Source organism: Chelonoidis abingdonii, chromosome 13 (genome assembly GCF_003597395.2).
Source record: "Chelonoidis abingdonii isolate Lonesome George chromosome 13, CheloAbing_2.0, whole genome shotgun sequence".
In the NCBI taxonomy this organism is placed as follows: Eukaryota; Metazoa; Chordata; order Testudines; family Testudinidae; genus Chelonoidis; species Chelonoidis abingdonii.
Window position 1 is genome coordinate 16,138,789 of NC_133781.1, and position 20,170 is coordinate 16,158,958.

Genomic DNA, 20,170 nt, shown 5'->3' on the forward strand with positions numbered 1-20,170 from the left:
GGCACAGGGGAAACTGGGACTGGAGGCTAATGGAGGGGCAGCTGATGGAGGGAGCGTGAGATGGAAACTGGCACTGGAAGTTGAATGGAGACTGGCACTAGCTGGGCAAGGAGACTGGGCGGAAATGAGAGTGGCTGGCCAAAGAAATTGCAACTGGAAGCCAAGGAGGGAAATGGGTGAGGGCTGAGATTAGACTAGGGGAGACTGGGAAACGGTGGGGTAGAAGAAAGAAGGTTGTGAGTGGGGGAGGGCTGACAAGAAGCCAGGGTCTGACTTGCAAAATTGTGAGCATGCTCAACGGCACCTGAAGTGACTTAGCACGGTGCTTGAATATGTCAAGTACTGTGAGAAAACAGGTGATGGCTCCTCATCTCACAGGAGTTCCAGGAAGAGAAATGAATGTATGTGGAGCGCTCGGATACTGTAGTGCCCTAGAAAATCAAGAATTCTCCCTTCCGAGCAGGATTTGAATTGTGTGCTGTAGATAAGACCGAGGGCCACACATGGAATAATGAAGAGAAGATAAAATATTGAATAGCTGAGCATTAAGTGAGCACTGGCCATCCCGGGCAACGAATGGGGCAGGAGTCCTGTGGAAAATATAGCATGTGACAACATAATTAAAGACTGTATCATAATGTATGTGGACAAGGGGGGGCAAATTAAGGATGCTGCACAGGCAATGGTAATGTTCTTTTACTGGACTTTGTGTCTGTGGAATATACAATTTTATTAATACAAACTAGCTCTTTTCATGCATAGATGTCTGTGCAGGTCAGGACCATTACTCCTGTTTTACAGATGGGGAAGCTGAGTCATGGAGGGGCAGTGATTTGCCCAAGCTCACCCAGGAGCCAAATAGCTGAGCCAGAAATTGAACCCAAGTCTGCCATGTCCCAGTCCATTGTCTGATCCACCAGGCCATGCCACCTTGGGGAGCTCCACACACGGTTCTCACCTCTGAACTTCTCTGCTCTTCATCCTCTCCAGGAGGAAGATCAAGACTGGGAAAAAGAGAGACTGGTGGTGAATGAACCAGATCTGAACGATGGTAAGTTCTGGCGAGCAGCAGTCAGTGGGGGAGAGGGTGTAGATAGCAGCCACACTGCCAAGGGCCAGCTTGGGTCTGAGCTGGAGGCTCCTAAAGGCTGAGAATGAAATTTTCCTCTTCTAGAGTTCTAGGGAAAACAGGAGATGAGGCCAGAGTGTCCAGGGTCATAAAACACAAGGAGGAAAAGCTGTATTTAAAAAAACCCCAACACACATTGTGGGGTCTTTTTTCATACTCCATAAAGAAATAATCCTCCTGCCGCCCCCCCCCCCCAAAATAGAGTGGCAGGTGACACCCTCTCCTCTCCTCCCCCATACAGATCACCTTTCAGTTTGTGGCGGGTGTTTCCTCCCACCCATAGGTGCTGGAACTAGGGGTGCTGTGGGTGCTGCCATACCCCTGTCTTGAAGTGGTTTCTGTGAGAGACAGGGTTTACGGTTTGTTTCAATGGCTCTCAGCATCCCCACTGTACACAGTGTTCCAGCGCTCCTGCTTCCCCCAGACCCAAATAGTGTGCAAACACACTCAGTGCTGCAGTCACACAAGGGGCATCTGGCTTTAACTGTGCATGGTACAATCAGACCATAGGGAGCGGTAGGGGGTGTTGGGCAGACTGACAAATCTCCGTTCCCAGCTGGCAGAGAGAGTGGAAAGAGAAGGGAGGGCTGCAGGAATGCAGTGGCCTAGGCATTCCTCGCCCTGCTCATTGTGTGCCAGGCACAGAGTCTGGGGTGGGAGGGCCTGTTCTAGGACAATGCTGGGGGACCAGGAAAGGCTGTCGCTTGCTATAAATACGGCCCCTGGTCAGCAAGGCCTGGAAGCTGCTCAGCTGCAAGCCTCCGGGGGAAGGCTGGGGATTAGCTCCCCTCAGCAGCTGACGGCTTCCTCTTCCTCCTGATTATTGAGCTGTTAATTCATTCAGTTGGGCTAGAGTCAGTGGAGCACAAAGAACAGATAGCATCGCTGGCATTTGTCATTGCCGCAGCAGCCTGGCAGGCCCCGGGTGGGGGTGGCGGAGGAGGGGGAGGGGATCAGGATGAGCCATGTTGCTGCTAGGTTCCGCGGTGCAGGGAGAATGGAGAGCTGGGGACAGGCCAGCAACCTATGAACACAGCTGCTCCTGCCCAGGGCTTAATCCTTTTAAGACTGCGTGTGGCTCACCAGCTCCATGGCTGGCTCTTGTGGGTTCTCCTCACCTCCCTTCGCCTTACACTGCCTTCACCCCAGCAGCCCCCTCCCCATCCTGACAGATGTGCTGTGCCTTCTGCCTCCAGCCGTTGGCATGACATGAGAACAAAGCCTGCCAAAAAACTCCTTGAAGGCACAGGGAGATCTCCAGAGGGTTTAGCTAGCGCTGTGTTTAACTGATTAGTCAATTACTTTATTAGAAAATGATTAATTGACTAATTGGGACAGCAACACAGGAACCTTGCCCTTAATCTCCCCCCCACTCCCAAACTGATGATGGCAGGCAAGTGTGTGTGTTGACTGGGGAGACAGTCCCACTACTGTCAGTGTGTTGGCTTCCAGAAAAGCCTCCATCCTGGGGGGTTAGGGTGGTAGGAATCCCTCCTCCCTGTCCCACTTCCTTGCTCTCCTTTGCAGCCCCCCGTCACAATCCCTCTGGAGCAGGAGGCTTATGATGAATGCTAATAGGCAAACACTAATCCTTGCAAAGTGCCTTCAAAGCAGGGAGCCGCTATTGCCGTTTCATAGAGGGGAGCATGGGGGACAGAGCCTGGCACTGCGAGCTGGCCTGACTTGCCCCAGGAGAACACAGCCAGTGGGTGGCGGAGCAGTGACTAGAACCCAGGTGCCCTGACTCCCAGTCTAGGGTGCATGCCACTCAACTGTGTTGCCTTTTATCCTGACAAATTCCCTTCATCTCCTGCAGACCTTCAGTGCTACTGTCTGAAATGCAGCTGGCTCTGGGGTGGGAGAGGGCACCAAGCAGGCCACACATGGGAGGGGATTTTGGGCACAGGATCCTGAGGCAAACTGCAGCTGCTCTTGCAACCAGTCTGTTGTTCAAACTGTACGAGAGCCCTACCAGCCGGTCTCAGAAGGTCAGCCTGGGCTAAGGACACTGGGATTGGAACCTGTGCTACCAAGAAGTCAGACCTATGGCAAACCCACACTAGGAGTGGGGCTGAATTTGGAGTCCCTCTATTGGCCATTGGCACCCCACTTTAACTGTCTAGTGGGGTCAGTGTTGAGGGGCTCAAGGCTTTTCCCTGTCTTCTCACATCTGGAAAAAACACCCCCTCCTCCTGCTCTGGGCGGACTGCACTGCCCCAGTCCCTGCAGCTCCAGGTTCCATGCACGGTGTCTTCTCCCGGCCGCCTGCCTGGCAGTACCTGCTGTGTTAGCAATAGGCTGCCACACCGGCTTGTTTTGCTAAATGAGGACCTTTGCGATGCTGTGCCCCCGGCCAGCATTATGGTAAAGAATAAGGCTCCAGCCTTTTCCAAGCTGTAAAAATTCTCTTGCTCAGTTCTCCTCCTTTCTGCCTTCAGGAGCCTTGGGCCAACATTTAAAAAGCGCTCAGGCCATGATTTTCCATGCTAAATTCCTCTGGCTCAGTTGCAAAGCTCAGCCACGGAAACTGATCGGAATCTCACTAAGCTGCCCATCTCCAGCCTCTGCATTTCTCTTCCCAAACTGCTGTTTGCTCGGGCATTCACCCGGCGGGCTCAGGCTTGGTTTCTTCAGTGTCAGTGACATTGTTGTCATCATCATTATTTTATTAGAAGAAAAGAAAAAACAGAACCTGAACCATTTTCTCTCTTCCCTTTTTTTCCCTCCTCCCCTCCTTGTTCAGTAGTAAAAGGGAAAAAGGAAGTGAGATGGGTAGCCCCATTCTGCCTGCCTGAATTGCTCCAGCGGTTTGAAATAGATGCTATGATCTTCAGTTCTTGTCCTAAACTGTATTCCTGGGTGCTGTTAAAGTGTTCCTGTGTTCCACCCCTGAAGTGGCTGCATTTCAGGGGTAGGTTAAGTGATCCCTTATCCACTACTGGGATGGCGGGGTCAACTGGAGTTGTGAGGCTTAACTAACTATCCTGTCCTTGGATAAATGGTACTGTAGACATTCAGGCTGCAATTCATTCCCTTTTAAAGGAATGTTCTAAATAATTCAGGCATTTTAATAGGCTGGATAAGATGATGACTCAGTCTGGCCAGTGAGGATACTAAGCCATGTGTATGCGTCTAATATAACCACCAGGGTCTCGGATTGCTAGTCAGCTGCCTTTTTTATTTCTTTAATGCATTTTCCATCTAAGCACGTATTTGGCCTCCATTGCACTAGTGCCTGAGCAACTCACACTGATTAATGAATGCATCCTCACATCTTCTGTGAGGTGGAAAAGTGGTGGTGTCCCCATTTTACACATGGGAAATTGAGGCACTGTGTGATTAAGTGATTTACCCAAGAACATGCAGGAAGTCAGTGGCAGAGCCAGGAATAGCATTCAGGTCCACCTAAACACTAGTTGGATAGCCGAAACACAAGGATATTCTTTCAAGAAGTCAAATTGTACAGAAACCTCTGGGGAGCTGGCAGGTTCCTGGATTTAGAGCCAAGGTGTCTGGTAGAGAAAGAAGTGCTGGGTGTGGAGAGGTAGATTTGAATTAGGACTCTTTTTTTCTTTTTACAAAATGACAACCAGTAAGAAAATACCCTGCAAACCCAGCATCTTGGCAACTGGTGCAGACGTTGGCAGTAGAAATACACAAGACAAATGTCTTTTTTAAAAACTCACCTCACTGCTGTTCTATTTAAGTAGGTCACTTTATACTCTTAAATATTTTGCAGTTCATGGGAAAAATCATGCCTAGAATTTTCAATGTGTTTCCTGAAGTTTGTCTCCAATCTGAAGAGAGAGAGAGCCCTTGAGCACTGAAAACTTCCAGCTCTTTCCTTCAAAACTGACACACACACGTTGGCAGGCAGATGGCTATTCCCCTTCCTCTCAATTTCTAGAGTCCCTTCTTCATTCTGATCTGAACAGCCCCTGTTCGGGGAGGGAAAACCGGCTTGGTTTTCTATCAAGCAAAAAATGTTAAGAATAAAGATTTCTGATGTGAAGGGCGCAGATGAAGCCTGCTTCTCCTTTCACGTACCTTAGTGAAACTCCACTGCCTTCAGAGAAATGACTCCTGATTTACGCCAGTGCAAGTAATAGGAGACTCAGGCCTAATATCTCCCCGAGCAACAACCAGTTAAAGGCACATTTCAACAGCACTTTCAAGGCTCTTTTTTAGTGCCTGGTTAACTGAGCCTAGTCTCTGTTTGCTTCCAGTTGGTCAGGCTTGTTTGCCTGCCAGTGCTGAGGGAAATGAGACTTTATGGAGCTGCGTTTTCTGGGATGTGGAATGAAGGCCCTGTGGCAGGCTTAGGTTTGCTGAGCTTTTGGGCAATGGGTGTCGCTTTTTACAAGAGGCCAGACAACGGCCTTTGTTTTCACTCCAGCGCTACAGCTAAGTGATTAGCCCTTGATTGGGGACCTTCCCCAGTGGAAAACTGACCAGGATCAGTGTGAGGCTTGTTGACACGCTGAGGTGCAGCGGCTGGGGAGTGAAATGTGAAATATTTGTGGAGGTGGAGGGTGAGGAGAAGCTCTGTCTGGGAACCTCTGTTTCCTGTTAAGTCTGCCGTTTTAACAGGTTTGTACCAGTAAATATTGGTTCTCACCAAAACCTGGATGCAGCCTCTGTGGGATATTTTTTGCCCTAGCAATGACTGTCATGTAATAAACAGGACACCTGAGTTCTATTCCTGGCTGTGGCCGTGGGTGAGACCAGGTGGGTGAGGCGATATCTTTTACTGGACCAACTTCGGTTGGTGAAAGAGACAAGTTTTGAGTTACACAGATCTGCAGAAGAGTTCTGGGTAAGCACGAAAGCCTGTCTCTTCACCAACAGATGTTGGTCCAGTAAAAGATACCACCTCACCACCATGTCTTCCTAATATCCTGGGACCCACATGGCTACACAACACTGTAAGTGACCTTCGGAAAGTCATTTCACATCAGTTTCCCCACCAGTAAATTGAGGCTTGTTCTTGTCTACCCCATGGATATGCCGAGGCCTGGAAAGTGCTTGAAGCTCAGCTGTGGACAGAAAAGCAATGTGGTGGCAGTTTTTTATCTCTGTTTTTTCAGCCCTTGAGCTTGGGAAGTAGGAGAAAATAGCTTGATGAAGCACGGACGTGAGGATTAGCAAACAAAGCCTGGATCCTTCCAAGGTTCAAAAGTTCTGTCTTTCTCGCCCTAGTGCGGGCAGGTTCCAGGGATATTTACAATACCTCTGGTCTGTATCCTTCTCCTGTGCCGGAAGGAGCCATGCTAGAGTATCTGGCAGGAGGCAATATGGCACTATGGTCCCTGGAGTGTCGCCTTTATCTCAGCACAACCGCTAGATGTTTTATTTATTTTTTTATAAAGCCAACAAATATGCCCAAGCCCCGGCCCGCCTGGGATGCATTTTGGGCTGACTTCATGCAGGATGATAACCCCGAGGAGTGGTTTAAAAATAAACAAAGAGCTCAAGCAAAATCTGCTTGGAGAAGCTAAAGCTCTGGCTCCACATCTGTGAGCTACAGAGTTTTAATTAGCACAGAGATATGATCCAGGGGCTTGGGCAGAGAGAGAGCGCCTGCCATAGAGCAGTGGTTTTCAACCTTTTTTCATTTGCAGGCCCCTAAAAAATTTCAAATGCAGGTGTGGACCCCTTTGGAAATTTTAGACAGTCTGTGGGCCGCCAGGGTTCAAAACACTGCGCTCTAGCAAAGGGCTGCTACCCAAACAGGTTAATAAAGAGGATCCTTTTCCCATTGTATCTAGCCACTGGCCACGGAGGGACTTCAGCACCACTGTACTCACAGCTGTTGATCCGGTCGAGAATACTTTGGACCGTCTCTGTTTGCAGCCCAGGAGTTTGCCGCATGGTGTCTCCCTTTCCTAAAGCCATTTCTCGAGCTTTCTTGCAATGCTCTTGGCTGCTGGAATGTTGTGATTTCAAAGCCCAGGGCACTGCCAGGGTGACTGGGCCATCGTGAGTTTGAATAGATTGTGTGGCACATGCCCGGTGTGTTTACAGCATGGTCTCCTGAGCGATTAGTCACAAACCCAAAGTAGGAGCACAGGGGTCCTAGCGCCTGGGGAAGAGGGGAAAGGAATGTCCAGACAGAAATAGAGATGAATTCTGCAGGCTAATCAAAGTAGAGGTTACCATCCTCCTGCTGAGCCCAGTGAGTCTCCAGAGCTCTGACTCCAGGGGAGAGAAATAGCCCAACAAGGTCCCTATGCGCTAGAATTTAGTTGTCTCTCATTTCAAAGGTCACTAACGATGGACCACAGATTGTTGCCACCTCCAGGTGAGGTGGGCAGACTCAGTGACACCAACACTGGAGAAGGACCAAGCTGGGCTTGTAAAGAGCTGCTCTAATGGACACTCTAATGACGTGTGTCTCTCCTTCCCCAAGACCTGAAATACGCATTGCTACAAAAACCACCACTGACCCATTTTGGAGTGTGGAATCTTCTTGTTCTCCCCTCTCTCCCCTGCACCCCCAAAAACAAAACAAAACCCGATTGCAGTCTTGACAGATAACTTGAATAGACTCTTTGGAATATTATAACTGAAAAATGAAGCCTCTGTTCAGTTAGTGTTCTTTATTTCTGTGCTCAAATATATTGACTTAATTTGCATTGCCAGTTTACAGGATTGTTAATAAATGTGAGCATTATTGATCCTTTGAAGGAAAAAAACCCAGCATTAGATGGTTGTGATGTTAGTCGCCTGTAGGTAGGACTCTAACCCTTTCCCTGAATGACCAGGCCGGGGTCTTGTTACAGGTACCGTTGGTCTTCCGCTGGAATCATGTAACTTTGTTGAAGATGCTCTTGTCTCCAATTGATGTTTAGCTGTCAAATGTGTTTCCAGGGTGGCACATCTCCCCCTCTAGGGTGCTGAGGGAGGAGCACAAGGGATCCATCCATCCCATTGGCCGCCTGCCAGAACTCACTGAGGTCTCCTTTCTCACATGACTGCTCTCTCTCTCCAGCAGCAGGTGAGAAGATCTCCTTTAAATACAGCCCTGGGAAGCTGAGGGGGAACCAGTATAAGACAATGATGACCAAAGAAGAACTCGAGGAGGAACAAAGGTACGTTGAGCTTCCTTTTACTTTGGGCACAAGGCCCCTTGCGGCCATCCTCTTGCAGCACAGTGTCGATTTTAACCGCTCCCCTCCATGAGTCACAGCGGGAGCTGTGGTGTAAATGTGTGGCCAGTGCATTTGGTCAGGCTCTGTCCCTTTCAGAGAGGCTAGAAAGCTGTTAGAAGCAACCTGGACTTGGAAGGTGGGGAGACCATGACACTGGGTTCCCTTGTATCTGTTCAAGCTCTTTCTGTAGATACTTTGGGTCAGATCCTCAAAGGTATTAGGTGCCTAACTCCCACGGAAATGAATGGGAGTTAGGTGCCTAAATACCTTTTGAAGATCTGGGCCTCAGAGGCAGATCCTCATCTCGTGTAAATCGGCACAGCTCCCCTGAAATCAAGGGCCGGATCCTCGTCTGGGGTAAATCAGCATAGCTCCACTGACTTTATCAGAGCCATGTTGATTTAGTCCCATTGAGGCTTTGGCCCACATCTACCTTGCTCCATCACTTATCTACTGTGTTTTCATGGAAGGTCTGAGAAATGAGGGTGTTCAGAGATTGACTAAAACCAGAGATGCTGGGACCCGGAAGTTAATGTAGGGCTGTAGTAGAATTTTCCATAAATACAATAAGATTGTGCCCTGCAGCCTGAATGTAAAGGGATAGTAATAACCATTCAAGTCATTGTAAAATTACATGAGACAACCCTATGGTACAACCCGGAGAGGACAAGGGAGAACAGAGAACCTGACATTATGAAGTGCTGAACACTTACAAAATTGAATGAGGTCATTGGGAAGCACAGATACTCGGCAGCTATGAAACACAGGCCCCAGATGTCCTAGTGGCTTTTTCCCACCGCTGATTTCTGTGGATCAAGTTCACAGTTGCTTGCTGGGAAGGCCTGAAGTTTGCTGCTCCTCTAGAATTCCACTTGGGGTCCTTTTCAGGGCTCTTTACGCCCCAGGGCTTGCCACATTTTCATAAAATGAACTTGGCAGATTATGAGTGTCCATCTTGCAATCTGATAAAGCGCACACTAAGCCCCCACAACCAAACCTCAGCCTTTTTATAAAGCCTCATTTTGAATGAACCGCTGCTCTCAGCTCAGTGACTACGAGCAGTGGCACCAATTCAGATATTTCGGGGGGGCAAATTCCATTTCCTTCCTTCCCCTCCATCCCCCAGCAGGGACCCTGTTCCAGTCCCTGCTCATCCCATCCCCCCGTTCCTGTTCCTCCTTCCCCTACAGAGAACCCGGGTTTCCCTCAGCTGAGGAGTCTCCTCTCTTTCTTACCCACTCAGTGCATGAGCTGGTGGTGGCAGACGTCAAGTTCTCAGTGACTCTGCTGCACTCCGCAAAACAGGAAGAGACTTCCCGTGAGCCAAGTTGCAACCCCGTTTGGCCCAGCCCCCATGTTTCTGTGCAGTGTGGGGGGGAGCTTGGACAAATTTGAGTGGCGTTGCAACCCCATGCACCAGGTCACGAAGCCTCTCATGGGTCAGTTTCAGTGGCACTGTGACCATGCAGCCGAAGCAATGCTCCATACTGCTCCAGCACAGCTGTATGATTTAGTACCAAACCACTGCTTAAAAACCACTGCACGGTCAGGCCATGACCCGTCTGCCTCTGCAGCCTAAGAAATTTTGAGCAAGTGCGAAAACCTTGGGCATGGGGGCATTCTCTCCCGTCCCCCCCGCGCCAGTCCCTCCTAGGTTCCACTAACTACTAGTGAACTAGTGTGTATGTTGCTGAACAGTCACCAGCTCTGTGGGGCTTCTCTGCTGAGACTGCATTCTATTAACTGCGGTATGTTCTTAATAATTACCTCCAGACAGTGTCTAGAGTGGTAACTACCGGTACTGTCCCCTGCTACCCACCCAACTTCTGCAGTTCCCTTTCATTCAGGCCAGGAGGGAAAATTTGCCTTACCTCAAAACAACAGAGCCCAGATTTTCTCCCTTCATAACACAACATATTCTGGGGTTTGTCCATTGCCTTTTCAGAACAGTGTTGAAAGTTGCTTTGTTGATGAATCCTCAAAGGCTTCCGAAGGGACTCTTGTCTCTTGGTCATCTGAATAGGAATGAACAGTCTATCTCCACTGTGAAAAAGCACGCACACTCACCCACCCCCATCAGCAGGGCCGGCTCCAGCGGTTTTGCCACCCCAAGCAGCCAAAAAAAAAAAAAAAAAAAATCGCGATCTGCATCAGTTTAGCGGGAGGTCCTTCACTCTGAGTGGGAGTGAGGGACCCTCTGCCGAATACCTGAAAGTGCCGCCCTTCTCCGAAGTTGTCGCCCCAAGCACCTGTTTGATAAGCTGGTGCCTGGAGCCAGCCTTGTCTATCAGCTGTTTGATGGACTGAATTTTTTTGGGACAATCACAGTGGAGCAAAGTTTTCCAGGCCCAGTGTTTTGGGTCAATGCCATGGTGGCAGGTCTGATATAAAAGCCTATGGAAGAGCTATAGTTACTAAAGACTTGAGTGAAGTGAAGGAAGTTTATACCCTTATCACTGCATCACAGACTTAGCAGTCAGGCAAATTTAGCTTGAGGGCCTTTGTGATTCCTGCCATTCAGTGTCCAGGGTTGGGGATAATGCTGGTTTTCTAACTTACTGACTGCCAGGGTAGTGGGTTAGGCAGCTCTCTTCCATTGCTAATGGGTTGGCCTTCATGATGTGGCGAGTGGGGTTCAAATCATTGTCCTTCCACTATAAAGTCTACTTCCCCTATGCTATAGCGAAGCAAATATCCACCTCTGCTTCTGTGGTGCAAGCCCTAGAGCCTGATTCTCCATTGCCCTGCACCTCAGGTGATCACGTATGCTAGTGCAGAGTAGGCATAAAAAGCTGCTAAATTGGATGGGTAACATTTTACACCTACTCTGTACTGGTGTAATTGCCCACACAGATGCAGGGCAATGGAGACGCAAGCCCTCTGTTTTATCCCACCGCCCTGTGTGCTGGGGCATGGGAGAGCCGTGGTCTGGCGAAGACCTGTTGAAAGCAAATTGAGAACTTATGACACAGCTAGTCTACCAGAGGATCCAGCCTGGGACATGTGTGTCATAAGCCAAGTTTTCCTGTCCTTGGGAGATATAACAGAAGGCTGATTGAATCATGAGTTGCTGCCATCTTGATCCTGGCAAAGCTGAGCTGGAACCAACCATCTTATGGGATTTTCCCCTCAGGAACCCTCTGAGACTGTCTCTTCTCATCTTGAGATCGTAGACATCATCCTTTCAATGCCAAGCAGTGAGGGAGGGGCCTCTCTGGCTTTGAGGAGGTAAAGGAGCAGTGAATGACCTGCTGTGTTCCTAGTCTCCTAGAAAACTGACATGTCTACCTTGTAAAACGCACCTTTGGGATGAGATGGGCCCAGTTCAGTTGGTGATGTGTCTCTCTGGGCATGAGGGGTGTAATCTTAGGGGAAGAAGTGCAGGATAAACTCCTGATTGCTGGGCTATGTGCAGAGAATGCCAAACAGAACCAAGCCCCCACCCAAACAAGAGAAAAACCACTCTCTAGGATTCCCATTGAGTGCCCTGGAGTTAGGTTCCCATGAGTGAGCCTTGCTCTCCCCTGGCTGTGTGTGTACCCTTTCCAGCTCACTGGGTGAAGATAACCTTTAACTGTTACATTGCACTGGAGTTAGAAACCTTCAGGTTACCTTGCAGCCCGATGGCATTTTACCCACATCCTTCTTACCAACACATTGGAAAAGTTCTGTAGTCAAAAGAGTGACTCTCTGTATAGGTGACACTGTGGGGTTCTGTCTTTAGTTTTGCTCCAGATCAGACTTGCTCCATTTATAACTCAGCAGTTTCTACTCCCCCTGTGCCCGAGAAGCTTCAAACGTCCCTGGGGATCTGAGAGTCATGCTGGGCTCCTTCTGTCTCTTACACCATCATCAGTCATAAAGAATCTGGAACAAAACTTTGTTGCTAGTTTTGTTGCCGATCCATGGGGCAGAACAGGTTCCAGCTAGCTCTGCTGTAGCTGTAGTGACCCTGTATTGGTGACAGCGGTAAAAACTTGATTTGCATTTCCCCTTTCTTTATATTTCTACCTGCACCAAACTCTCTACTCACTAACCTCTAGCCAGTTGGTCATGTCTGGTTGCTTCATGCCATCATTTCCACTCAGACAGAGCCCTTACAGACAAGTTCTGTAGAACTGAAGTGAATGACACCAATAGGGTTCTATAGAAATTACTCTTGGAAAACCTATTGAACCGAAAGACTATCCTACTCTACAAGTGTTTAAACCAACCTCTATCGTACTGTGTGCTCTAGCTCAACCAAAAGTTATGGGCTGGATGCAGGTGTTGTTTGAAGTTATGGCCTGGAATTCCTGTTCTGCAAGGAGTCAGATAAGGTGATCATAATGACCGCTTCTGGCGTTAGAATCTGTGGCGGAAATCCTCGGCCACTGAAGTCAGTAGGAGTTTGACCATTGACTTCAACAGGCCAGGATTTCACCCCGTGAATCTATTAATTCTGGAGAAAGGTTGATTCTACAGGATGGCTTCCTCATCAGGTGCATTGACACCTGGCCCCAGCCTTCTGGGCACACACAGGCTCCAGCATCTATTTCCATTTAGTTCCTTTTTAAAGGGGTTTCCTGTGAGGTATCGTCACACCTAGAACCTGTCGAGAACACCCGGCGTTGGGTCTTCCACTTGGAGGTTCTTTTCAAAGTTCTGCTCAGCGTTCCATGTGAAGGGACATTGGCCGACTGTTGTGTTTCTCCTAACAGCTCCTTTATTTTCTTGTCAATGTTCCATGTTTCTGTGTGTTTGTCAGAAGCTTGTGTTTTGTTTCTGGTTTCTTGTCCTCTGGAGCTCAGCTGTGGCATCAGCAACTTTTCATTTCAGGCTTCACAGCTTCCTCTTCTCTAGCTGCTATATTGGGGCAGAGTTGCCCGCAGGTAAGATGCTAAGCAGATCAGCTGAGAATAGCAGTGCAGCTCAGTCTCCTCCTTTGTCCTGCCCCATACCCCTTTATATCCCTCATTCCTGCTGCCAGGCACCTCCTGACAATGCTGCTGTTTTGATATGACCCAGGTTTGCTGCGTTTATATTGCAGGATTGAACTGACCTCTGACCTCACATCCCTGTAGCAAGTACCTTAGGTCCTCGGCCACAAACATTCTTGCAAATCTTTTTGGTAAGGAGATGATGTTTCTTAGAAGTAGTGGTACCATCTGATAACCTCTGCTAGTGGGTTTTTTCTTTTTTTTTTTTTGGTTTTTTTTATTTTTTTTAAATGAAGTAACCATGTCTGTCCCACCTCCCTCCTCCCCTCCCACTTCCTCCTCATAACAAATTAATTAATAAATCTACTCTTCTCCATGCCCCCATCTCATTTTCCATCAGCACCACAAACTGATCTAGAGAAATGGGATATACAGACCTCTGTCCCCTCTAGCTATGGCCTGTACTGAGCAGCTGTGACCTCTGCAGGAAAAGCCACGCGTGCCCAGCACCTCTTAGGCTCTGTCCATCACACTTGTGTGCTCGGCCTTTGAAACTTGGATATTAGTCCCCTAAATCCACCTTTGTCCGCCAAGTTTGAAAACTAGGGTCACAGCCTGGATGATGGAGCCATCGCAAGTTGTCCCTTAGGTTGTGCAGGCTAAAATCACATAGAAAGGTGTTTTGGTTGTTTTTCTGATAGCATCTCTTGTCTGTGCCTGGAGGAGTTGTCAGCCCCATGCAGGAAAGGGGAAGGGCATGCAGCAGAAATGGTTATTTAATAGAAAACCAATTCTGCTTCATGCCACCCTGCATTGCCTCAAAACTGCAGATAATTTTGCACCACTTTGCTTGATCCAAGTTGAGGATTTATCCCTAATCTGCCCTAAATGCCCTGATGGGGGAGGAGTATGTAATGTACTAGCTGCTGCAATTTCCTGTCTCTGATCATTTCAGTCTTAAAAATAGAGGCACTTCTCAGAAAGGGAGAAGGATGGTGACCATACTGGTGAATGTTTTGGCTAAATGTGGTTTACTAGATCCTGTTTCTTAAAAGCCTTGTCTTCTGCACTCGGGATTTGCTCCAGTTATGGCCATCAGTTGCCAGCCATACATGTAGCTGCCCCTATGCAAACCACTGGTGCAAACGGGCTAATCCACAGTTTGTACTGGTGTGGTTTACCCCAGTTTCATGCTGCACCTGTACAAATCAATGCTTGTAATGGTTTAACCTGGCTACGTGAGGTGCTTGCACTAGTGCAGCTGTCCTGGTGGCTGGGCCACAAGGGGGTACAGGCAATGCTCTTAAATGCAACTGCAGTGACCGATTGACACACTGACTATTTTTAAAGTAGCCTTTGTCAGCTGCTTCCCAAACTTTTTGCTCCAAGTCAATATAATTTTTTTGCAGCTGAGCAGGAAGATGATCAGGACTTCACCCAACTCTGTAAGATTCTGCAGGGCTGGCAGACAGGTGTTTTTAAAGAGGAAGTAATCCAGGAATAATTCCATTTGGTTACTTAATCCTTTTGTGACCTCTTTCCTTGGCCCGGAGCCTGGTCCTTTTAAAGTGCTTGGCAAAACTAGTGTGGACGTTAGTGGAACACAGGAGTCAGGCCCCAGGAGTCTTAACATGCCTCCCTTCCCAGATTTATTGGGTGACCTTGGCTAGAGAAATGAGAGAGCATGAGTGTTTGTGGGAGGATCTCTTCTCCCTCTTCCACTCCTCATTCCAGGGGTTTAGGAGAAGGTGAACATAGCCAGAAGTACTCTGTAGGGTCTCTAATCCTAGGGGGGAAACAGGGTAATCAGTGCGAGTTGGAGAGAGAGAGGATGGCAGCTGTATTTTCAGCATTATCACCTTTCACTGGTGGGTGTCAACTCAAGCATTATAAATGCTTCTAATTCTTGCATGGGCTGCAGAGTTAGAAAGAGGCAGTCCATACGCTCCAGACATTTTTGGCCGAAACTTTAGGGTGTCAGCTAAGCCCAGCTTGTATTAGTGTCGGAATGGGATGGGGAGAAGGCATTGGAAATGGAACAGGAAGGAGTTTGCCCCCAGATTTGCTCAAGGATGAGATTGGTCAGGAAGGAGAAGTGGAACCCTGATCCTGAGCGTGCCAATTCCTCCCCATTTTTTGAGCTTCAGGGGTTATTTTTCCAGCTCAGCCATAATATGCTTGGAGCAGGAGCGCCCTCTACAGGGCAAAGTGAACCCTTTTGTTTTGGATCCCGACTTCAAACCCACAAGTAGGACAACCTAGTTGGGAGGCAAGATTCCGAGTATGTGAGTTTGCTACTTAGCGAGACCCACTGGAATTGGGGACTAAATGATCCACTAGACTCTATCCCGCCTTGCTTATTTCACCTGCATTGTGCAGCTGAATCTGCCATTGCTTTGAGAAATCCCTGCCTTGCTCAAGGCTGGGGAGGCTGCAGAAAGACTGTGAGGGGGTAAGGGGGGAGTGATTGTCCCATTTGGAGGAAGTGGGCTCATTATCCAACCAATCAGCTGAACTCTTTGGGGGGAAATTCCCTTCCTCCTTCTGAACGCCCCCCTTCCCTCCACTTTCCTGGCCAGTTCTTAGTAGAAATGAGCTGAGGGGGTGATGCTTGGATCTGGCTTAGGCTTAGGCTAGGTTTCAAGGCTAAACTGGAGTCCAGCCCTAGGGGAGTCAGAATATTATGAGCTGATCTCATGAGATTTCCATTCCCTTGGGCCTCGATTGGGTCCAGTCTGGAATCTGAAGTTTTAGAGTAGTGAAAATCAAAGGGACCTGGTGAGAGAACAAGTTTTCCAATCTGTGCTCACCGCTAGTTAAGGATGAGGAGAAGAGACTCTGCCATGACATAACACCACAACATGAACCTAGGATTGAAATGGGGGTGCAGCCAGACACACAGAGGGAAGGTGGTGTTTTAAAATTTGGACTGGAAAGCAGTGGTGGCAACTCCTCCAGAATGGACAAGGGCTGCAAGGGGCTGGTTGATGGTCTGACAGTCTTAGTCTATTTGCTGCATATATCTCAAACCCCTCCATTACTGTTTTCCCCCCAAGGGTGCAAAAGGGGTGGGGCTGTATCTGGACAGGTCTCCATTAGCATTCTCAGCCCCTGGGCTCTCCTAGCATCTCCATCGCATGTTCCCTTCTGCTTGCTCATTGATGCCTTCTGCTTGCTTTCTCCTTTGTGTAGCATGGGGATGGGGTGGGCATTTTCCCATCCTCCTTCATCTCTTTACCTTTGCTGCTTGCTTTCTCCCTGGCCCCTTCCTTGGCAGCTGTGCTTTCCTGTCCAGCATGGCGCTTCTTTTGGATGAGAGAGGCTGGTAAGTTTTTGTTGTTCCTTTTTTTGCTTTTCATCTTCTGCAGCACGATAGGTGTCCTGGGGCGAGGAACAAGCAGCGAGGAGAAGGGGTTGGCACCTACTGTTTTATTTAGGTCAGAATGATGGCCCTGTCTAGCAGCAGAGAGCATTATAGGCAATGCGTATTGCCAGTCAGACAAAAAAAGTTCAACGCCAAGAAACATTTTTCCCTCCCTACCCACATCCCTGATGGGAGTCGTATGTTTCTCCAGTGGGTCTATGTTGAGCCCACACTGCAATTGGGGCTAACCCGCCCCCAGGCACAGCTGGTAGTGTCTGCCATCCCTCCCCTCCCCTTTTCTGGCCAAATATTTACCTCTTCCCACTAAGTCCCTACCAAAAAGGTCTTTTAATCTAAAAGAGTTATGCTCTGACCCATTTATTGTTTTCCATTGTAGCCACTAATCTCACTGCAGCCTTAACTATGGTCCAGAGCCACAAACAATGCTTCCATAGTAGAGAGCCAACAACGTAATGTTTCCCTCCCCACGCTTAATACCCAGATTTAAACTTTTCTGGGGCAGCTCCCCTGTTTGGTAGAACACCCTCTACAAATGGGGTATTGCACATAAAACAAACATCAGAGTCACATGTAGAAAATATTGCCCTTGTCCAGTGTGCGGCGACAGGGGAGCTTTGAGAGCTCCTGGCAGCTTTTTCCATAGGTTTAGAATCTCTTCTCTTTCACTGTGTTGGGCTGAGAATACGGGCCCTGCTTTGAGCTGCTGGATTCTCTTCCTTTCTCTGCTTAGCTCCCCAATTCTTCTCTGGCTCATAGCTGCTTCTCTGTGTATCCCCGGTCCATTATTCATGACATGTCTTCATCAGCTTCTGCTTTGCTTAGTCTGTGTTCCCATGGGCAGCTTGCCATTCTCCATCTGCTAACTCACTGGGAGTCTAAAACCTCTGACACGCCTGCATTCTCCCATAGCAAGGAGAAGCATGTGCCTGTAGAGGAACTTGGGTTGAATACCAAGACAATGCACAAGTTACAAGCCAATAAGTGGGTGTAAAGCCAAAACCTGGTGTAATTTATATGCCAAGGGGCCAGAAATAAGCATAAGTCTGCCTCTTGCTCCACTTTACTCATCACTTTGGAGTCTGGCCCTTTGGGCAGTATTTTCAGGAGCTGAATGGATATAGGCCTGGTCTACACTAGAAAATTCAGTCAGTTTAACTGTCAGGCAAGAGTGTGAAAAATCCACACCCTTGAGCAATGTAGTTAAACCAACCTGAGCCCCAGTATAGAAGGCACTAGGTCAACAGAAGATTTCTTCCATCAAGCTATCTACCACCTCTCAGGGAGGTGGATTAACTACACTGACGGGAGAATTCCTGCTGTCAGCCTAGGTAGTGTCTATACTGAAGCTCTGCAGCTGTGCTGCGGTAGCGTTTTATGTGTAGACAAGCTCTAGGAGCACAAGTCCTCCTGAAAGTCAATGGGACTTGTGGTCCTAAATCATGTAGACTCTTTTCAAAATACCACTTGCCTAGTGTCCCTGTGAAATGATGGACAGGCTGGATACTTCCAGAGGTCACTTTGTGTATTTAACCTTTTGACTTGTTAACTCCATGCTGCAGGATGCATTTGGACTCCCGTTGATTAAAGCTCATTCCATAGCCCTTCACCTTCCCTCTTCGTCTCTCTTTCTAAGCATAAACGGACTCTGTTTTCTCTGCGCTGAAGCAGTCTCTCCATGCCTCACTCACTGGCAGAAGCAGCTAGAGAACTCGGATTCGATGTGTCCTTCCTCAGCCTCAGCAAAACCTCATAGTGCTGTGGTGAATCAAGGAGAACAGTTAAGGTCCCAGCTGTGGGGGGCAGTTAGATTTACTGGGCACCCTTTGCTAGCTGGACTCTGTACCAAATTTAAGATGGTAATTAAAAAGGGGCTCCGTACCTGCAAGGGATGATATGGAGGAAAAGTGGTGGTGGAAACATTCCTCACAGGAGGAACTGGGAGGCCAACGGTGGGTTGGGATGCTGAGAGAAGCTCTTCTACTCAATGTTCTGATCTACCCAGTTCCAGTGGCCCTTCCTCATTGACATCTCATCAGAATTGAGCGTGTTTTCACTTTGGACTGGGAGGGGGTTGGCCCTTCATGGAGCCAGCCAAGCTTCTGCTTCTGCTTTCTGAATTTCACTGACGTCAGAGGCTGAGCAGCTGGCGCTCCGGGCAAAGTCAACGCTTCTGAAAGTTGGGCCCTAAGTGAATCAGCTGCTACCATATTCAGCCTGCAAAGGCATTCCTATCTCCTTCAGTGAGCAAACTGTGCTGGGAGCTATACGATATCCGCTGAAAGTCTAGGTCCACACCTCGATGTTTTGCCAGGGTTAATTCAAGTGCTTAGTAGCTCAGTAGCCCATCTGGTGTGGTTTTCATGTGTCTGAGGAACAGGCTGACCTCACAGTGCACACACCTATCCCCTGCAGCCAGTGCGTGGAAACTGCCTTCTCCTTTGCTCAGTCAGCACTGCTTAGGCTCTCCTGCTCTCTCTGAAGGCTGGTAGTCAGTCCCATTTGGCTGAGGAAACAGAGTCACAGAAAGCCTAGAGGACTCTTCCCAAAGCTCCAGAGGAAGCTTCAGGTTTCATGTAAACCCTGATGCGTTCGGGTTGGAGGGTGGAGGAGGGAGGCATTTGAAATGGAAAAGGAATGAAAGGGACTTGGGAGCTTTTGGCTCCAGTCCCACTAGCCAGTTACTAGATGGTGCTTCTCCCCTGATTCTGTGTCCTCTCTGGGTAAGCTATGGTGCCACCATTTCCACTCCACTCAGCCTAACGCCTGGACTGTTGGAACTCCTCCAGCGGGTGCATAGTATACAGTCCTGTTATCTCACATAGACTGGAGTGACTTCTACACCCTTCCTGCTGCGCCCTAGCTGTGCCAATCAGCTGTGGGAAGGGGCGGTGCTGGAGACCCCACCTCTGCTCTACCTGTGAAGCGGGAGGTCCATGACCAGAAGTCTTGATTCCCTTCATTCAGAGGGGACCAAAGAGCAGACCAGAGCACTCCATAGAATTCTAATGGCCTGGCCTGCAGCTGCCCTCATCTTTGGTTGGGAGGTGCCACCCATGGAGACTGCCTGTCCCTGCCTGACAGGATTCTGCTGGGATCAAGGTGGAGCATGGTCTTCCTGGACTTGCAGCATCCAAACCTCCCCTCGTGCTAGGTGAAGTGCCTCTGCTAAACCAGCTGGGCGAGTTACCAATCTGGCCCGTGGGCAGGGGGCGTCTGGACAATCCCTGCCCCAGCTGTGGGGACAGGCCTCCCTGTAAAGGAGGAGCATAAACTGAGCCTTTAGCACCATGTGAATTCATGTGCAATCGGGTTAATGGCATTTGGCATAGAGAGACTTTGTAGCCTTGAGATGAAAATGTGGGATGAGGGATGTGGACCTCCATTAGCGACTCTGTTGAGGAGACTCAAGCTTTGATGTCAGGCCCAGACAGTATGTGGCAGCCTGACTCTCCCCTTCCCTGAAGAGCAGTAAGGGAGGGGGCTGGAATATGAGACATTTAAACCTGACTGCTTTTTTAAAGAGATGGTTTGTGCTTTAATCATCTAACAGCTGCAGCGGCCAGGGTCCTAGATGAAGAGGTCTGCT

At 48.8% G+C, this 20,170-nt stretch overlaps 1 protein-coding gene across 3 annotated transcripts in view; it reads left to right on the plus strand.

The window, feature by feature from the left end:
* MXRA7 (matrix remodeling associated 7) overlaps positions 1-20,170 on the plus strand; it is a 56,392-nt gene that overhangs the window by 24,438 nt on the left and 11,784 nt on the right. For 2 of the 3 annotated variants that reach the window (XM_032792818.2, XM_032792820.2), the window contains exons 2-3: positions 991-1,051; positions 8,121-8,220. In XM_032792818.2, coding sequence (XP_032648709.1) covers positions 991-1,051; positions 8,121-8,220 — 161 coding nt within the window. The remainder of the gene's footprint in view (positions 1-990; positions 1,052-8,120; positions 8,221-20,170) is intronic. The other variant, XM_032792819.2, reaches the window with a different exon arrangement.